The following is a 20,809-nucleotide window of genomic DNA, read 5'->3' as shown; positions in this document are numbered from 1 at the left end:
TATATAAATCATTTACTGCTCTAGTAATCACTTTATAAAATACATAAATGAGAGTATACAACTTCTGCAACATATTGCTTTTACAATATACTACTTATTTGGAGTTATCCTAGAGAAAGTAAATTATGCATATTATAATTTACTGTTAAAACTAGATTTCATAAGGTAGCTAACAGTGGCGGAGCCACGTTCAATAGGATGGGGTCACTGAATCCAACAAAAATTTAAATTAGTGTAAATTACAAAGGCTTTGTGTATATGCCCCCATTCTTGAATACTTTTTGCCCCCAATTTAAGATCACTGACCCAAATAAGAATATTTCTTGCCTCCTCCACTGGTAGCTAAGGATGGTATAGTCAGACGTGAATTCTCATAAGACAAATAGAATCGTCAACTGTAAGATCGTATATTTAATATCTTTTTGTAATAACATAATTAGCCAGATATTAAAGAAATTAGATTATCACAAACTAAATGTTCTGAAAACTACGAAAATTAAAAGGTTTATTTGAGTAAAATATAGATTAATGGATATAATAAAGTTCTTCCTTGCACACTCAGTAAACATATTACCCAGATGATAAGAAAATATTTAAATTATCCAATTTGTTTATGTAAAATGCTCTTATAATGGTTTATGCAACAATATTATTAACTTCTACATAATTTAAGAAACATTTTGGGTCAAATGAAAATAAGATAATAGTACAAGGGTGAACATAATAAAGTGAAAACGCACTTTTTCCTTGAAAACAGATTCTGCTAATCTGTCTGGGCCCACGCAACGCAAACAAGGTTCCATAAACGTGATGCTTGTTGCTTATGAATGTAAAACACACAATTAAAGTGTAATTCTTTTTTTTTTTTTTTGCTAAAAAAGTGTAATTCATTCCTTCGTATACTTCCATTTGCAAGCAACAAGGAAATTTGGTTATCAATATAGTAACTGAAAGTATTACATTCATGTTTCTCTAGTTTTCTTCAACGTTTCTCTTTTAGGTCATTTACGTATAAATATAAATCCATGCACCATTCCTTTTGACACTTGAATTTTCTTCTTTCTCCTCTTAAGGTTTAAGAATCTGTACTGCCATTTTCTCGGTAAGTGGTTTTCACTTCTTCAGGTTCTGTTTTTTTTTGGCCCAGCATTATAACCATTTGAAGGTTTGGTTGCATTTGAAGGTTTGATTCTTATGTGGGGATCATATCTTGACTAAGTCTTGACTTTTAAACCACATACTTTTGATTTTTAGATATCTGTTCACTTGAAAAGTAAGAGTCTAAGAGATACCTTAATCCACAATTATACACTTGGCTTGTTTTTAGTCTTCACTAGGATGTGAAAAAGTAATATAAGTTTGTTGTCCTAAAGTTGGTAAATCATAAACTTAATTAAATTCTGCTTGATCTTGGTGTGGAGTACTAATTATTTTTCTTTGAAATATATGGGATAACAATTATTCTGGAGAAAAAAAAGTTTCAGTTAAAAGTAACAACTAAGTTTTGTATTATGTTAGCAGCCCAAGGATCTTCTGGTCCTGTAACTCACCTATCTTGAACCGGGTTAGTACATGGTTGTAACGTGTACAAGATTGTCTGAATAAGACTCGTTATGGTCTGATTCATAGAATGGATACTTCTCATGCTTTATGTGTTCTCTTTCATATTTAGAACAGTAACAACTAAGTTTTATGTGGCTATTCTTAATTTTAATTGATGATAGGTAAAATGGGAACCCGCATTCAATCCTTCTTGCTCCTGTTATTGCTTTCATGTTTAATCTTTATATCGGCGACCTCATCCGAGCAAAAAGGTGATGGAACCCTTAGAATTGGATTGAAGAAAAGGAAACTAGACCGGGCCAACAGGCTAGCTTCTCAGCTTTTTTTGAAAAACCGAGGGTCTTGGTCTTCCAAAGGTTTTTTTCACCTGATTAATGATGGCAATCCGGATACTGTTCCCCTGAAAAACTATTTGGATGCTCAATACTATGGTGACATTACCATTGGTACACCACCTCAGAAGTTTACTGCCATTTTTGATACTGGAAGCTCCAATCTCTGGATGCCATCTTCTAAATGCTACTTATCGGTACACATTAGCGGTTAACTAGTTCTAACTAGTTCTTAGGAATATATAAATGTTATATATCATATTATCTTCTTCATCTCTATTTTTTTCCAGATTGCTTGTTATTTTCATTCGAAGTACTCAGCTAGTGAGTCATCAACATACAAAAAGAACGGTTCGTTATCTGATTCTTGAGCTTATTTACTATAATGTTCATTTGGTAACATTTAACCTCTTCTGATATATTTCAAGTTTTCACACAATTTTCGACACTAAAATCATTTGACATTTACAGGAAAACCTGCATCAATCCGCTATGGGACAGGTGCTATATCTGGTTACTTTAGCAATGATGATGTTAAAATTGGTGATCTTGTTATCAAGGATCAGGTTATAAACCCAACTCATCAACTTTCATATTTCAATATCTTGAGAGTTCTAATTTTTGCCATATCTTATGACTAAGTCTATATCAACCACAGGAATTCATAGAGGCTACCAATGAACCTGGTATTACATTCTTGGTAGCCAAGTTTGATGGAATCCTAGGGTTAGGATTCAAAGAGATTGCTGTTGGAAATTCAACACCGGTTTGGTAATGAAAATACTTTCTTCATTTTACTCTTTTGATTTTTCATCTGATATACATAACTCTGTTGTACCATATGTATTTTGATTGTGACATGTATAGGTATAACATGGTAGGAAAAGGTCTGGTTAAGGAACCGATTTTTTCGTTTTGGCTTAATCGTAACCCGCAAGATCAAGAAGGTGGTGAGATTGTTTTTGGCGGAGTCGACCCTAAGCACTTCAAAGGAGAGCATACTTATGTTCCCGTGACACGTAAAGGTTACTGGCAATTTGACATGGGTGATCTCAACATTGCTGGCAAACCAACGGGTAAGTAATAAGCTTTTGAAAATGTTTCAGTCTCATAAAATGGATAGAGTCTTTTGAGATATAATATGTCATATCTATGTCATTCAGGATACTGTTCCAAAGGTTGTTCTGCCATTGCTGATTCTGGTACTTCTCTACTCACCGGTCCAACGGTGAGAAAGGTGTAGATTGTGTCACTATTTAGCACTTGAAACATGCTTAATAGTTTCTATTTGTTGTCTAGAGTGTTATCACAATGATCAATCATGCGATTGGAGCAGTAGGAGTCGCAAGCAAAGAGTGCAAAACCGTCATAGGTCAATATGGAAAAACCATGTTGAACTCCCTTTTATCTCAGGTTGATGTTATAACTCATACCACACTTATTTATAAACAACACAATCTTGAAATTAATACTCTTTTTTTTTTTTTGAGTTACAGACGGATCCTAGGAAGGTATGCTCACAGATAGGGCTTTGCGGTTTCGATCAGAGGTCAGTACATTCATAATCCTTGTAAAAAAGAACGGCTCTGGTTCATTACTTAGCAAACTTAATTAAAATGATTCATGTTTTGCATGCAGTATGGGGATTAAGTCAGTTGTAGATGATGGAACATCGGATCTTATAAACGAAGCAATGTGCAGCGTTTGTGAAATGGCAACCGTGTGGATGCAGAGTGAATTGAATCAGAATGAAACACAAGATCGTATACTCACTTATGCTGCTGAGGTAAGTTTAATCTTGTGAGTCTTGAAGGCATTGTTTTGGACATAAAACATGTTTTGAAAATGTAATCTCCTTGAACTTTTCTTTAGCTATGCGACCATATACCAAACCCGAACCAACAAACAGCAGTGAACTGTGAGAGGGTTTCATCGATGCCTATTGTCACATTCAACATTGGTGGCAAACCCTTTGATCTCTCACCTCAAGATGTAACTACTCTCATTACTCTCTTTAGATTTCAGCTTACTAATATCATGACAAGGAGTTTAGGGTAGTCATTTTCATTTTTTTCACCGAGCAGTATATATTCAAGATTGGGGATGGAGTTCAGTCTCAGTGCACCAGTGGTTTCACTGCTATGGACATCCCTCCACCTCGTGGACCTCTCTGGTAATCCTCATTTGCAAAATATAATCTACTATAATAATTAAAAAAAAAACTCAAATAGGTTTATCCTAAAAGTTTTGTAAACGTGCAAAAAAATGCAGGATCTTGGGTGATATCTTCATGGGACCATACCATACTGTGTTCGATTATGGGAAAGCAAGAGTTGGATTCGCCAAATCTGCTTAAACAAATATCTCTTCGTTAATAGCCTTTGTTAATATTATATTTGTGAATGTATTTAAATCTTAAATGGTTGTAATAACTTAAAAGCACTGCTATCTTAGAATGGTGTATAATCTTAAATACAGATTCTCAAGGTTTTACCTTTTTATTTACCGTCTAAACTAACTTACATGAAACAATGATTATAGCTAGTCCGAGGACGAGTTGTGTATGTCCATAGTAACTTAGCCTTTGCCAGCAAGTGTCATTGACATGGCTCGCAGGGCCAAGAAAATTTCCCTGAAACAGAAAGGAAGAAGAATAGGTTCAGATTGTGGAAAGTGCAGCAAATATGAATCCTTGTCCTACCAAAAAAAAGCGAGCAGACTGTGCAAGACGAACCGGAAGGCCTGTTTAATAATCTGATTTTATGTGGTAGTGCCTGTTAGCTCTGGAATTAGAGCTGGTTCAATGTAAAACAGAAGATGGTTTACTTAGACGGTTTGGTGTGCCACATACCGGGTCAAGGTTGTTACGAGATGAGGATGTGGCAGCTGCTGATTGGATGAGTGTTGCTTTGGCGCAAAGCAAGCATGAAAATTACGTTAGCAAGATTCTAGGAATGAGAAGATCTTGTTAACAGAGTATATAAGATCGTAACTAGCAGTAGGTCTAGGTTACGGGTTTTGGGATTAAAGAAAACGAGCAAGAGAGTGTTCTTGGCTGCGTGTTTTGTTAAAGCGTAAAGGTGAGAGATCTCAGCCTTGTGAGCTTGGGTAGTTTAAGGATTGGTTCGTCTCAAGTCAGTCTGTGACGTTGAGTAAAACGAATTAGACAGATCTAGGTTTGATTGTCTAAAGGATTCTTAAATAAAGGAAATTTCTATTGAGAAAGAATCAAGAGTTGTTTCATTGGTATCTATTTGATCTTTCATTTGGTATCAGAGCGGGTCACCTCTGTAGACTGCAAGTCTACTCACAGGTAGAGATCCTGCGACAAACATGGAAACAATGAAAGAACTCGTTGCTCTCCATAAGCCTATCATGCTTGATGAAGGAAATTTTGGTCACTGGAAGGCCAGAATGCGACACATCATCAGAGAAATTGATGAAGACGCATGGACTGCTGTGGAGCAAGGATGGAAGGCTCCGACAATGATCATGGACGACAAATCCACTGCACCTATGCCAAAGGAGAGGTGGACTGACTCTGACAAGGCTGTTTCTAAATTCAACTCGAAAGCTCTCACGACAATCTTCTCGTCTGTTGACCTTGATCAGTTTAAAATTATACAAGGATGTGAGTCAGCTAAGGAAGCTTGGGACACACTCATCAATCATTTCGAGGGAAACACAAGTGTACGACGCACCAGAATTGATCACCTGGCTTCTAAATTCGAGAATCTACGCATGGAAGAAGATGAGTCAGTAGGAAGCTTCATCTCTAAGATCAGCTCCATCGCAAATGAAGCCTCAGTACTTGGTAAAAAAATACAACGAGAAGAAGCTTGTCAAAAAGGTACTCAGATGTCTTCCAGCTCGCTTTGAAGCGTACAAGGCAGTGCTTAAGATTGCTGTCAACACTGATGAGATGAAGTTTGATCAACTTGCGGGGATACTCAAAGTACATGATCTTGAACGTGTTGAGGATGTGCCAAAGGATCAGAAAGGAGTTGCCTTTTCAGCTGAGTCAAAAGAAGGTGATCGAGTAAAGCGCATTGAAGACAACATGGTGCTCATGGCTAAGAACTTCAGCAAAATGATCAAAAGGGTTGAAAAAGGACAGAATCGATCGGGTAACAGACAGTACAGTCGAGATGGTGATCGATCTTCAAACCTGAACTCGAGAAATGAATCTGGAAGAGGAAGCGGTAGAAGAGATCTTCAGTGTCATGAGTGCGAAGGATTTGGAGACTTTCGGAATGAGTGCCCTTTGACTAAAAGAAAGGAACTCAAATGCATTGAATGCAAAGGATATGGTCACACTAGGAGCGAATGTCCTAACAATCTGAAAAAGGACAAATCCCTTCTTTGCTTCAGTGATACATAATCAGAAAGCGACAGTGATTCAGAGCCCCCTCTACTCAACTTCGTGGCATTTGTTGGTCAGGATGAAAACCCTGAGGTCGTGTCAGACTCGGAGTCAGAGTCTGATGGAGAATTGGATGACGAAAAGAACTCCTCTGACTTGAAATCTGAATATAAGATGTTGTTTGACAAGTTCACCGAATTGAGTCTAGAGAATCTTCAACTGATCAAAGATAGGGCTATGCTCAAAGCTCAAGTTAACATTCTAGAACTTGAAACACCTGCAGTTGGTGAGAAGCTGGACACAGCGAGTAAGTCAGAAGGAGAAAAAGGAGAATACCTTGCATTGGAGAAGACAATTTCAGAACAAGCCTACAATCTGAAGAGTCTGGAAACGAAGTTTGATGAAACAAAGAAGCTGCTGTGTGAAGAACTTGACAAGAGCCGTAGTCTCCAACATGAGCTTAACGAAAACTACAAGAAGATAAGAATGCTCAACAAAGGATCCAACACTCTGGATCATATCCTATCGATAGGACAGTCTCCTAAGCTCAACTGGGGACTAGGTTATCACGGAGTGTCTTCTAAGATGGAGGTAACTGAAGGTGTGAAGTTTGTGACTGGCACAACACCACTTGTACCCGCTGGTCAAAAGCTACAACTTGATCAACCATCATCATCATCTGCTAGGGACACAACTCAAACTGGTCGTAAACCTCAGAGAAAGGCTGGATGTCACTTTTGCTGCAAGACTGGACATAGGGCTGCAAACTGCTACTTTCGAAGAAATCAGTACCTGCGAGCATGGAGACTGAATCTATGCTACATGGAACCCTCTAGATTTGGTCAAGTCTGGATAGCTAAGACAGATCTCTACCCTAACTTTGGTAATCGTGTGCAAGCACCGAGAGAATCTGTAGTTGAGGCCACTAATTCTGACACACTAGAGCAGAGGCCGGGAAAAGCCATCGTCTGTAATATGGCTTTTGTACAAGAAGAGGAGTCTACTGAGAAAAACCATGTGTACCACAATGACTTTGATGAGTCAGACACAGATGAGTCAGATACTGATGAAGAAGATCAAGTCTGGAAGCTGAATGATTTCTCAGACCTGAAGGCAAATGTCGCATACACTACTGCTGAGGTAACTGACCAATCTGATATTCCTTGGTACTTTGACAGCGGATGTTCTAGACATATGACTGGTGACCGTGAATGTCTTGACAACATGGATGAAATCAAAGGAGGTAAAGTCACCTTTGGTGATGGAAACCAAGGTAAAATCCGTGGAGTTGGCAACACTCGCAGAGCTGATATACCCAGCTTGATCAACGTATACTATGTTGATGGGTTAAAGGCAAACCTCATAAGTGTGAGCCAACTATGTGATGAAGGACTTCAAGTGATCTTTGACAAAAAGGAAGTTAGAGCAGTTGATGAAAAAGGGAACTTAGTATTGAGTGGCTTCCGATCTGCAAACAACTGCTATATGTGGAAAGCCTCAAACCAATGCTTAGCAGCAAAGGAATCTCAGATTGAACTCTGGCACAGGAAACTGGGGCACATGAACATGCATGGACTAACTAGATTGGTCAAAGCTGAGGTCAAACGGGGTGTGCCTAAACTGGAACAAGAGACAGAAGGTGTGTGTGGTGCTTGCTGCCAAGGTAAGCAAGTCAAGGTTTAACACAGACAGGTAACACAAACTAACTCAAAGAAAATTCTTGAACTTGTTCACATGGATCTTATGGGTCCTATCACTCCTAACAGTGTTGCTGGAAAGCAATACATTTTTGTTCTTGTTGATGACTTTTCCAGGTTCACCTGGGTCAGATTCTTAAAGAACAAATCGGATGCTATCGACAGCTTCAGAATTCTTGCACTTCAACTCAAACAAGAGAAAGGTGGAGGCATTATCCAAATCAGGAGTGACCATGGAGGAGAGTTTCAGAATGCAAACTTTGATAGATTCTGCAACGAACAAGGAATACAACACCAGTATGCTGCTCCGCGAACCCCTTAGCAAAATGGAGTAGTTGAGCGGAAGAACCGAACTCTTCAGGAAATGGCTCGAGCTATGCTAGCTGGAAATCAGGTTCCTTCAGGATTTTGGGCTGAGGCAGTCAACACGGCATGCTACATCATCAATAGGGTCTATGTGAAGCCAAAAACTAAGACCACGCCATATGAGATTTTCAAGGGAAAGACTCCTAACCTTGCATATTGCCATGTGTTCGGATGCTTGTGCTACATTCTCAATGACAAAGACAACTTGGGAAAGTTTGATGCCAAAAGTGATGTGGGAATGTTTCTGGGATACTCCACGAATAGCACTGCATACCGTGTGTACAACTCAAGAACCAAAAGGATTGATGACAAAGTGAACGTGGTCTTTGATGATAGTGTGGGCTATTATCAAGATGGTGTGGCACAAAGAAACGTGAGTGTTACACATGAGAGTTCTCCAAGCTCTAATGCCGTCAATCAAACGGAAGAAGAAGTCCCTGAAGAAGTGTCAGATGTCGAGGACCAGATACTTCCCTCAGAAGTAAGTGTACACAAAAATCATTCTCCTGATGATGTGATTGGAGGAGTGTATGATGAAAGAGTTACTCGGAAGAAGCAGATTAACTTCAAAGAGATGGTGAAACTTGCATGCTTTCTAGTAGAAATGGCAAAAGTAGATTGCTTCGTGTCTCAGTTTGAACCGAAAACTCTTCAAGAAGCTCTAGAAGACGAGTTCTGGACAGCCTCAATGCATGAGGAACTAGAACAATTCACGAGACTACAGGTGTGGGATCTGGTTCTGAGACCTAGTGATGCAAATGTAATCAGAACTAAGTGGCTACACAAGAACAAAACAGATGAGAATGGCAATGTGTTCCGAAACAAGTCCAGACTGGTTGCTCAAGGATATGCTCAGATAGAAGGAGTTGACTATGATGAGACATTTGCTCCTGTGGCTCGACTGGAATCAATCCGACTTCTGTTTGGAATAGCTTGTAAGCTCAGAATCAAGCTATATCAAATGGATGTTAAGAGTGCATTTCTCAATGGTCTACTTCAAGAGGAAGTGTTTGTAACTCAACCAAAAGGATTTGAAGACCCCCACTTTCCAGATCATGTATACAAGCTCCGAAAAGCTCTGTATGGTTTGAAACAAGCTCCAAGAGCATGGTATGAGAGGCTAACACAATTCCTGATGACATCAGGCTTTCAAAGAGGTGGGGTTGACAAGACCTTATTCATACAAGAGATTGATTCACACTTGCTTGTAATCCATGTCTATGTTGATGATATAATCTTTGGGAGTACGTCCAAACACCTGGTTGATGAATTTGTGAAAACAATGACTAAGGAGTTTGAGATGAGCATGGTTGGTGAGCTCAGTTACTTTCTCGGACTGCAGATAAAACAACTGGAAGATGGGATCTTTGTAACCCAGAGCACATATGCCAAGAATCTGATAAAGCGGTTTGGCATGCAAACCAGTAAGATCGCAAGGACTCCCATGAGTACTACGGTGAAGTTGACACGAGATGAGGAGGGACGTGTGAGGGATTAAACTCACCTTCTGATTTTAGGCCAGGTTAAAGTTAGGAAAGGATTAGGGAAAGATAAACGTGGGCTGAATCCCGTAAGAACTTGTAGAATGAATGATGATTTTATTGATGATTTTGGTAAAAGAATGGTTACAAAAGATGTTTCTCTTGATGATTACAAAGATAATCGAAAATGCTTTAGAGTTGATATCAATAATCGTGAAAAATGGATAAAGGTCCGAATCCCCTCTTTCTTGACTTGCTTTCTCTTTAAATAGCCTCAGGTCTCGCTTGATCGTCGCTAACTGATTCCCGAGATCTTCTCCACTTATTGAGGGATCCGCAACAGCTTCCCTTTGACCGGGTCCTGCGCTCCTTCTGTTGTGATGTGAGCTTCCTCTTCATCGTGACCTCTTCGAAGATTGCCTTTAGCTTCCAGCCTCCGGCTTTGTAATAAACCTTTGCTCAGGTCTCTGATATGCGTTGGGCTTTGTCTCGGCCCAATACTTGCTTTGACTCTATTGTCAGCTAGCGGGCCATATTTGGGCCCAACAGTTGCCTCCAGCTTTCGAGATTAGACTTCGTTATTCTCGGGAGCTAGACCTAGCCGCCCAACCTCGATCTTATGGTTGAGATAATGATTACTTGGTATCTCAACCATATATATTCTCGCTTGATCGGACGGCTGTAATCTCTCTCCAATTAAATCGACGACTCAGATTAAAGCGAGTTTGAAATTTGATTTCCGATTTCGAGACGTGATGGGATATAAAGCTGAGAGAATTAACTGCTTGTCTCTCCACTTCCTCCACGCCTCTCGACGGTTTCCAAGGTAACTCACCTCTTTCCTTTATTTTACTGCATGTGGTTATTTTTTTTTTATCTGCTTCTTGATCGAACAAGTTCTTCATTCCTAACTCTCTCTGAGATTTCGCCTTAGTCCAATTCCTTTCTTTTGCTCCCTATTTCCCTTTCCTTTTACTACTATGAGTCAAAAAGAAGGTTCCGGCGAAGTTCAAATCTCAGCCTCCGGTGCCCGTATTATTAAGGTCAAACGGGAAGCTGGTGAGAAGATGACGGAAGCCAAGAAGAAGAAGGTTAAAGACTCGATAGGAGCAAGAGTCAAGAGGATGAAGAAGAAAGGCGGCAAGAGCGCCTCCTCCGGACCTCACTTTTCCTCGCTCTTGAAGAGTCAGGACGTCGTCAATCTTGCTATTCAAGCTCACGGCAAGAGCGACCTAGCTAGAGCTTGTACTGAAGACGAAACCCCCGAGACCGTTCCGGAGGGTTGGTTCTGCGTTCACGAGAAATATATTTCTAAGTGTCATCTTAGATTTCCTCTCCCCACCCTTTTGCTAGATCTCTTAGATCATTACCAATTAGCCCTTTCTCAACTTTGTCCGTCGGTTATCCGAGTGATAAACGGATTCATCACTAGGGCCAAGGAGGAAGGAGTTATCGTGGGGTTGACTGAGCTAATGAGTCTCTTCTCGATAAAGGAGAGTACTTTCAAGGATGGTGGGAGCGGTACCTACTATCTCCCCGGTCGTCCAGGGCTAGGCATATTCAAGTTCACGGCCAGTGACGATGACTGGCGCAAGAAGTATTTTTATGTCAAGATTGATCCCTCGACGGTTCCTGTAGGCCGAGACCTCAGGACCTCTTGGTCGACATTTCTGGTTAGGACTTAGGGATATGCTTGCATGTTTATTTTTGCTTATCATGATGTGCTAATTGCCTTTTGATTCCTTTTGCAGAAGTTGAGGATCCTATCAAGTTGTCTGGTAAACTCGCTAGAGCTCTTCACAGGAAGCTGCAGCACAGCCCTAATAATTGGGGAGCTTATACCACTTCGAGAATCGGGTCAGCTAGATTTCCTGATCGATACAAGGCGTCCTTCCCTGACTCAGTGACGGTTGCTGGTTTAGAAGGTACCCTTCCTTTGATAACTTCTACTTTTCATTATTCGAATCTGTTTTATGTGATTAATGAATCCTTTTCATGATTCTAGTCTCTGAAGGTGATTCAGTTTTTGAAGTTTCGTCCGGAACAAGTACTTCCGAGAAGACTCATTCACAGAAGATGCCTATCCAGCCTTCCTTCCGTTCCAGGGGCAGATCGACCAAGGCTGCCAGCTCCTCTAGAGGAAGCGACAAGAACCAAGGAGAATCCTTCCTTGACTCTGTGAAGGAAGCTCTTGACGAGGGAGGCTCTGCTCCTGACAAAGGTGTTGGTTCTTCGGAGCCTAAAGTTCAGGAAGTTGGCCTTCCCTCCGAGGTTCCGGTGACTGAAGCTAATCCTCAAATGGCGAGGGATCCTCCAGAATTTGAGCCTCCGAGGAGCAAGAGGTCTCGGACTGACCAGGTTGACAGACCTTCGAGGTCTTCCTCCTCCTCTTCTAGAGGAGGAACCATTGGCTGGAACTTTACTCATTCGAAGCCTGGATCGGTTTTGGATGATTCGTGGGGTTTGGCTACTCTGATGAGGCATATGAAGAGTACCGGGTGTTCCCTTCCCTCGATCTCCAATCTCACGAACAAGGATGAGTACGTTGACATTGCCCATCACATGGCGCTATTAACAGGGCTCAGTTCAAGTTTGAGGACGCCCTACACAATGCCCCCAGTGCTGAGGAATTAGCTCAGGTCACTGATCTGGTCAAGGCCAACAAGACTGAGCTCAATCAGACTCGGGCTCTGATCTCGGATCTCCAAGCTGAGGTAAAGAGACTCGGCTCCAAGTGTGATGCTCAGCAAGGGACAATCGAAAGCAGTTGATTGACCTCCAGGTGAAGAATAGGAAGATTGGGGATTTGGATGCTGCTCGGAAGATAGCTGAGTACCAAGTCAAGGAGCTGATTGCTTCATCCCAGAGCAGCCAGAAGAACAAGGAAGCTGAGGTCAGGCTAGCCGTCCGAAGAGGAAAGAAGGAGGTAGCTGATGCTTACAACAAAGTTCTGGTTGTTGTCAAGGAGAAATTCTCCAAGAAGAAGGATGAAGTCGATCTCCTGGTTCATGCTCATAAGATTCAAGCCAACACCGAGCTCCTGAAAGACATGTTGGATGGTGAGATTAAGAGCACTCAAGACGAGTATGATCGCTTGGTGACAATGATGCCAGAGGCTGTTGCGGCGTACGAGAAGGCTCAGGTCTCGGATTTCTCGATCGGCAAGCTCCCTCTTCCCCAGCTCTCTGAGAGCTCAGGTACTTTCGAGGTTAATATGTTTAATCTCTCCTTTTCTGGAGAGTTCGGTTCTAATTTGGGATTGGTGGGTTCTTACTCAGCCCCGGTCGAAGCCGCCCCTGGAGATGGCGACAAGGAGATGGAAGAAGAGGTTCCTGAGGAGGATGATCCGGTTGGCAAGGGAGTTGAGAAGAGTTCAGATGACAAGGAAGTTTAAGAGCTGAGGCTTTTTCATGTGTTTCTAGGATTTCCGCCCAATGGGGTTTGGTTTCTTTTATTTCTAAGACTTATAGCCTGAGGAGGCTTTTAAACTTTTGTTTCTGTTAAGGTCTTTTGAACCTTCATCGGCCTGAGGAGGCTTTTAAACCTTTTATCTATCAAGACTTGGTTTTCAGTTTTAGTCGTAAAATATGACATTTGATCATAATCGGGTTTTATGATAAGTCTGGAAGACTTTGGTCGTTTTTAGTTCCTTAAGAGGAATTCTTGGAATATCGAGATTAGCTTAAGGTTTTTAGGAACCTAAGTTTAACTTGGACACCTTAGGTGGGGGTTCTTGGGAACCTGAGTTCGTTTGTGGGATTTTAAGACCCGTTGAGACTTGCTTAGGATTTTAAGACCTTTCGAGGTTTGATAAGAATTTTAAGATCTTTGTTTTTAAGGATTTCAAGACCTTTGAGATTTGATAAGGATTTTAAGACCTTTGAGATTTGATAAGGATTTCAAGACCTTTGAGATTTGATAAGGATTTCAAGACCTTAGGTTTCGTTGAGACCTGATGTTGCTTGAAGGATTTTAAGACCTTTAGTGGTTTCTAAGGATTTTTAAGACCTTAGGTTAGTTTATCAAATTTGATTTCGTTTGAGGATTTCATGACCTTCAAGATTATTAAGGATTTGAAGACCTTAGGTCCAGGTTCATGGAGACCTGAGCTGATCCGAAGGGTTTTAGGACCCTAGGTCCGTGTTTGCAGGGACCTGTGTTGTTAAAGAATTGAGACATCGAGAATAATTGCTTTATTGGTAATTGGATACATGGTATCATAGTAATCATACAATTGCTGTATTATAATGATCATACACTTGCTGGTTGGGCTATGTGATTTTAATCAGACATATGCCCCCTTTGGTTGTGGTGAACAAAGTGTTGAAATGAGGTTGGGGCTGCACTCATGACGGAGTTGCCTACGTACCCAGTCAAGGGATCAAGCCTAACGTAGTTCATGGATTTTTAGGTACCTAATGATAGTATCTCTTAAGATTCGTGGCGTTCCACGATCTGATTTCAAGTACCCCGGTTCGCACCTTTCGGAGCTTGTAAACGCCAGGTCGTACCACATGGATGATCTGACAAGGACCTTCCCAGTTGGTTCCTAACTTTCCGGCATCTGGTTCCTTGGTTCCTTCGAAAACTTTCCTAAGTACTAGGTCACCTACAACGAACTGTCGGAGCCTGACTTTGGAGTTGTACTGTCGTGCCATTGCTTGCTGATAGTTCTGAATGCGAATCAGAGCTCGGTCCCGTCTTTCCTCGATTAGATCGAGGCTGTCTGTTAGGAGCTGATCATTAGCTGCGGGATCGGATGTACTGAGTTCCCGGCGGAGGCTACCAGCAATGGTTTCAGCTGGGACGACAGCTTCCATCCCATATGCTAAGGAGAAAGAGGTTTCTTCTGTAGCCTTTCGTGGGGTGGTTCGACATGCCCAAAGTACTTCAAGTAATTTTTCTGACCAGAGTTCCTTCTGGGTTCCGAGGCGTTTCTTGAGGTTTGCTAATACTGATTTATTAGCAGCCTCCGCTTGGCCGTTTCCTTGAGGTCGGCGAGGTGTTGAGAAGGTCAGGCGAATATTCCACTTGTCACAAAATATTTTGAAATCGTGGGATATGAATTGTCCTCCATTGTCAGTTACGATTTCGTATGGGACGCCGTGTCTACACACGATTTCTTTCCACACAAATCGTTCGACCTCGACTCTGGTTACCTGTTGGAAAGCTTCAGCCTCTATCCATTTTGTGAAGTAGTCTGTTAGGACTAAGAGGAAGCGTAGCTTCTTCTTTCCACTTCCTGATGCTACTAGTGGTCCTACGATGTCCATGGACCATCTCATAAATGGATAAGGGGCGGATATGTTGGACAGCTTTTCTGCAGGTTGGTGTATAATCGGTGCATGCCTCTGGCACTTGTCGCATGAAGAGGAATAGGCCTCACAGTCTGCAATAATGGTAGGCCAGAAATATCCCTGTCTTTTGATTCTGATGGCTAGAGCTCTTCCTCCAGAGTGGTTCCCGCAGGAGCCGTCGTGCATTTCCTTCATGAGTCTCATAGCAACGAGGCCATGGACGCATTTTAGGTAAGGTCCGGAAACGCTTCGTTTGTGGAGGACAGACTCGATTACGCAGTATCTCGCGCTTAATGCTTTGAGCTTCCGAGCCTCCCATTTATTGGGTGGAGTCTTTCCTTCCAGGATGTATTGCGTGATTGGAATTCTCCAATCCTCTCTCCCTACAACTTTGTTATGAAGAGACGAGGGAGGTTCCTGTTCGGGACCTGGTGTCGTGGTGCCCCCGGAGGTATTTGTAGGATTGGGCTCCAGGGAGTCTGAATTCCGAGGAATACCTCCAATTCCTTCATTATTCTCCGGGGTCTGGATGGTGCCCCCAGATGAATTTTGGAGAGCTGAACGGCTTCTGGTTTTAACTCTGCAGACGAATGGGTCTGAGTTGGTGCCCCCGGGGGTATTCGTGAGATCAGGCTCCAAGGAGTCTGAATTTCGAGGAATACCTTCCGTGTTTTGGATTGTGTTCCCGGAGGTATGCTTTTTAGAGCTACGTATTCTGGTTTTTGGGAACCAAAATGTTGTGAGAACTTGGGTAGCTACCGTTTCAGGGCAGGTACCTTCGGGTTGCTCTGTTAGCTTGCTGTCTATCTCAGCTTTAGTAGCTATGTCGATGCTTGGTTTTTCGATTCCTTCTACGGGTATGATCCGTTTTACGAGGGGGTCTGACGTGGAGGCTAAAGCAGCCAACGCATCTGCTGAGGAGTTCTCTCCTCGTGGGATCCTTGTTAGCTCGAATTTGTCGAACTGCCTAGTGAGGTTCTGGACGACTTCGAGATATGCCCCCATTCTTTCGTCCCTCGTTTCATATTCTCCGTGAAACTGGCTAGCTACTAGCTGTGAATCACTATAAGCGTTTAGCTCTCGAATTCCGAGGCTTAGGGCGAGTTTCAACCCTGCGATTAGTGCTTCATATTCAGCTTCGTTGTTTGAGGCGCTGAATCCGAGCCTATATGACTGCTCAATGGTTTCTCCTGCTGAAGAAGTTAGCCTTAGACCGACACCGGAGCCTTGTTTTGATGAGGCTCCGTCGACATACAGGCTCCACTTCGGAGATTCTATTTCGGAGTCTAATTGCTCGGATGCTAGTTCAATGATAAAGTCGGCAAGGACCTGAGCTTTCGCTGCTGCTCGAGGTCTATACTCAATATCATATTCACTGAGCTCTATGGCCCATTTAGCCAATCGCCCTGACTGGCTAGGGCTGTGCAATATCATTCGTAATGGTTGTGAGGTCATTACGACGATTGAGTGCGATTGGAAGTAAGGTCGCAATTTTCTGGCAGCTGTTACAACTGCCAGAGCTAATTTTTCCATTGCAGGGTACCTTGTTTCGGCGTCTATCAAACTCTTACTGGTGTAATAGACAGGTCTTTGTTCGTTTTGTTCCTCTCGTACCAGCACGCCGCTAACTGCAGCAGTCGATACAGCGAGGTACATGTATAGTGGCTCTCCTACTACAGGTTTGGATAGGATCGGAGGTTCGGAGAGGTACGCTTTCAATTGTTTGAAGGCTTCCTCACATTTCTCGTCCCATAGGAACTTCTTATTATTTCTTAGAAGTTTGTAGAATGGGAGGCACTTATCGGTGGACTTGGATATGAATCGATTTAATGCCGCGATTCGTCCAGTCAATCTCTGTACCTCTCTGGTTGTCTTAGGTGACGGCATTTCTAGGAAGGTTGCTATCTGCTGCGGGTTGGCTTCAATGCCTCTTTCGGTTACGAGATAGCCTAGGAACTCGCCTGAGGGTACCCCGAAAGTACATTTAGTGGGATTGAGCTTCATATCGTACTTGTTAAGGATATCGAAGCATTCCCTTAAGTGGGAGATATGGTCTTCTCCAGCTGAGGATTTGACTAGCATATCGTCAATATAGACCTCCATGGTTTTTCCAAGTTGCCCAGCAAACATCTTATTTACTAGCCTCTGATAGGTAGCTCCTGCGTTCTTTAATCCGAATGGCATAACCTTGTAACAATAGGTTCCTCGTTCGGTTATGAATGCAGTTTTCTCCTGGTCCTCAGGATCCATCATGATTTGGTTGTATCCTGAGAAGGCATCCATGAAGGATAGGAGTCGATGGCCAGCTGTTGCTTCAACCAGGCGGTCGATGTGAGGTAACGGGAAGCTGTCTTTAGGACAAGCTTTGTTCAGGTCTGTGAAGTCTACACAGATTCTCCATTTCCCGTTTTTCTTCTTTACCACTACTGGGTTAGCTAACCAGTCGGGGTAGTGTACCTCTCGAATGGACCCAGCTTTCGTAAGTCGGTCAACTTCGTCGTTAACAGCTTGAGCCTTTTCGAGGCCTAGCTTGCGACGCTTTTGTTTGATCGGTTTGAAAGTAGGGTCTACTTTTAGCTTATGGGTGGTGACGTTCGGATCTATGCCTTTCATGTCGCTGGTGGACCATGCAAAGGTTTTGACATTGCTTTTCAGGAAATCAATGAGCTCCTTTTTTGTCTCAGGAGGTAGCTCGGATCCGATGCTCACCTGTCTTTCAGGATCTGAGTCGTCGATGCAAACTTTTTCGGTGAGGTTCTTGGGGGGACCTCGAATATTTTGTTGCATTTCGCGACCCTCCTGGATCTGTAATTGCTATTGGGGGGACTTTTTGAGGATTTCGAATCCTCCCAAATAGCAGATCCTGGATATCTTCTGGCTACCGTGTACGGTAGCTATCCCTTCGGGTGTTGGGAATTTTACGCATTGATGATACGTCGAGGCTACTGCCTTCATTTTGTGAATCCAGGGTCTTCCCAGGATCGCATGGAACGGGGAAGGTCTGTCGATGACTACTAAGTTGGTCATTTTCATTATTCCGCCAGCTATGACTGGGAGCTTGATAGTCCCCAATGAGGTAGCTGTTTCTCCGGAGAAGCCTACGAGGTTAGCTTTTTGGCCAATAATTTCGTAGTCGTCTATTTCCATCCCTTTTAGGGTGTTGTAGAAAATAAGGTCGACAGAGCTTCCTGTGTCTATCATGAGTTTAGGGACCTCGTATCCTGCGATGTTCAGGGTGACAATCAACGCATCATCGTGAGGTCTGTCGAGGTTTGAGGTCTCGCTTTCCCAGAAAGAAATCTTAGTATTGGACTCGGGGTTAGGAGGCTTAGGTCCAGTGTTAGACACAGCCTTCCGTACGTGATTCTTAATGGAATTGACGGAGTCTTGACATATGTCTGATCCTCCAAGGATACAGTCCACCCTCGAGTCGGGGCTCGATTGAGGGGACGGTTTGCTCAAGAGAGCTTCGACTTGTAAACTTTTTCCTTGGGGGAATTTCCCAAGAATCATGTCGACTCTTTTCTTGGGAGCTGGAGGTGGCGAATCGGTCTCCTTCTCAGGTGACCTCTCGCGCTTTGGGGAGGTGTCTCTGGAACCTCTTTTCTGATAAGGTGGTGGCTTTTTAAGGTCCACGCCCTTTATTTCTCCAGCTGCGAATTTAGCTGCCAGTTGTCGTTGGAGGTCCCAACATTCCTCAGTTGAGTGCCCTTCTCGATCATGATAAGAGCAATGTTTGTTTTTATCAAAGCCTTTTGACCAGGGAGTTTTGTTCGCTGCGGCGACAGGTTTCTCTTCCTTGTCTTCCTCGATTGCGTAGGAATGTTCTCCCTGAGTTTGGTTGTTTCGGGGGTTCCCCCTTTTGTGAGGTCCCTTTGCCTCAGAGGATTCACCTTTTGAGTGATTCTGAGGCTTCTTGTGGAGTTTATCCAATGCGGCTGTCTCCTCCTCCAAAGTAATGTATCTGGTGGCTTTATGAAGAGCATCATCGATAGTTGGAGGAGTATTGAGTGTTAGCTCTGACCAGAATTTCGATTTATAGAACAGACCTCTCCTAAGAGCCTCGATGGCGACTAGGTCGTTAGGATTCGAGAGCTTAGTTCTTATTGCCCTGAATTTCTCGATGTAGACTCGTAGTGAGTCCCCCATTCCTTGTCTGACCTTCCAAAGGTCGGCTTCAGAGGCTTGTTTCAGGATATGGGTCGAGTACTGCTTCATGAAGGCGTTAGTTAACTGATCGAAACTATCTATCGAGGCTGGTTCGAGACCAGAGAACCACTCAAGGGCTGTTCCGACCAAGTTTTCGGCGAATGTCCTGCAGTAACCTGCTTCGCATTCTTCCTGTGTAAAATGGGCTTTAACGATTGCCAGTCGGAAAGCTCTCAAATAGGCCTTTGGGTCAGAGGTCCCATCATACTCGGGAATTCTGATTTTTCGGGTATCTCTTATGTAGGAGCTGGCAATTCTGTCAGTGAATGGAGTTCCACGGGTTTCTTCGATCAAACTATCGATTTCGGGAGCTGAGCTCGTAGCTTTATGGACTTGAGCTCCCAATTTTTGGAGAGCTGCATGAGTTCGTTCCATATATCTACGGATAGCTTCAGGTCCTTCCATGGGTAGGACATTTGGGTCGTTATTAGGTACCCGACGGGCAGGTTCCTGACGGAATCGTGTGGGCTCATCCTCCCATGCAGTTGGTGGGCTAAATCGCTCACCAGCTCTTGGGTTATCGGAATCTATCCGTTGATACCCGTCCCCATTTGGGGTTGAGCCTCTGGTTTGATAAACCGGAGCTGCTGTTCTGCCTCCGGATGGGAAGGATACTCCTGCCCCGGACCTAAAATCAGTCGGCGGAGGAGGTAGGCGAGAGCTCCGATCAGCGACCTGACCGGGTGTGGAACTGGTTGTTGCCACGTTGCTTCCCATAGCACTGGTGATAGGCGGGTTAAACACGGGAGCTGTCCCAGTATGAGGTGTCTGGAAAGCCGATCCCTGTCCTTCGGGGCAGTGCTATCAGGAGAAAAGTCTAAACGTCCCCGGGGAATGAGGGATCAGTCAATCGATCTCGGAAAGTGACCCCCGGAGTTTGACGTCGAGGTGGTTGGGTTGTTGTGTCTAGAGATCTTGTTATCTCTTCGAATCGTTGCTGTCGAACAGCTAGCTGATGCATCGTACGCTCACTTTCCTGAGCTTTGTCTACTAGTTGCATCATCATCTGACGAATCTCAGAAAGCTGAGCCTCCGTTTGATTCGGAGCGGCTTGCTGCTGAGGATTCTCGGTGATTGGAAGCCCGGGGCGGTTCCACTTGACGATCTCTGGTTAGTAGCTCCGGTTGTAGTCTGGCTCGTTCGAGCGTTAATCGGAAGCTGCTGTCCGGATCGGTGGTCGCCACGTCGAGGCTCCGAGGTTACAAGGGTAGAGCCTCCGTCGTTCGGTGAGCCATCGCTCTGAATCGGGAGGTTAAGATCAGACGGATTTGTTGTCTGATCGGTAGGATTCATCCTCAAGTTAGAGTAAGGGATTCGATTGTTTCTTCCCCACAGACGGCGCCAATTGTGAGGGATTAAACTCACCTCCTGATTTTAGATCAGGTTAAAGTTAGGAAAGGATAGGAAAGATAAACGTGGGCTGAATCCCGTAAGAACTTGTAGAATGAATGATGATTTATTGATGATTTTGGTAAAAGAATGGTTACAAAAGATGTTTCTC

The 20,809-nt window shown here is 43.2% G+C and overlaps 2 protein-coding genes across 2 annotated transcripts; one reads left to right on the top strand and one right to left on the bottom strand.

Annotated features, from left to right (window-relative positions):
* Positions 1–930: 930 nt before the first annotated feature.
* On the top strand, positions 931–4,349 carry LOC130509242 (aspartic proteinase A3-like). The gene is made up of 13 exons (XM_057004998.1): positions 931–1,102; positions 1,725–2,092; positions 2,186–2,246; positions 2,367–2,461; positions 2,554–2,666; positions 2,763–2,971; positions 3,059–3,123; positions 3,195–3,308; positions 3,392–3,444; positions 3,534–3,681; positions 3,768–3,887; positions 3,980–4,068; positions 4,167–4,349. The coding sequence occupies exons 2-13, from the start codon at positions 1,730–1,732 to the stop codon at positions 4,249–4,251; spliced, it is 1,515 nt and encodes a 504-aa protein (XP_056860978.1). The 5' UTR covers positions 931–1,102; positions 1,725–1,729; the 3' UTR covers positions 4,252–4,349.
* A 9,880-nt stretch (positions 4,350–14,229) lies between these two features.
* LOC130509542 (uncharacterized) lies at positions 14,230–17,933 on the bottom strand (the record flags this gene model as incomplete). The annotated part of the gene is made up of 2 exons (XM_057005687.1): positions 15,887–17,933; positions 14,230–15,679 (listed from the first exon to the last, which is right to left on the bottom strand). Coding segments are annotated over exons 1-2 (3,450 nt in total), but the record flags the coding sequence as incomplete, so codon positions are not given.
* Positions 17,934–20,809: the final 2,876 nt, after the last annotated feature.

This window comes from Raphanus sativus, chromosome 3 (assembly GCF_000801105.2).
Source record: "Raphanus sativus cultivar WK10039 chromosome 3, ASM80110v3, whole genome shotgun sequence".
Lineage (NCBI taxonomy): Eukaryota > Viridiplantae > Streptophyta > Magnoliopsida > Brassicales > Brassicaceae > Raphanus > Raphanus sativus.
Note: the sequence above shows the minus strand (reverse complement) of the source record. Positions and strands in the feature narration are given on the sequence as shown.

Coding starts and splice junctions, on each gene's coding strand:
- LOC130509242 (XM_057004998.1), top strand. CDS start 1,730: ATGGGAACCCGCATTCAATCCTTCTTGCTCCTGTTATTGCTTTCATGT. Junction 2,462..2,553: donor ATCTTGTTATCAAGGATCAG/GTTATAAACCCA, acceptor TATCAACCACAG/GAATTCATAGAGGCTACCAA. Junction 2,667..2,762: donor GGAAATTCAACACCGGTTTG/GTAATGAAAATA, acceptor TGACATGTATAG/GTATAACATGGTAGGAAAAG.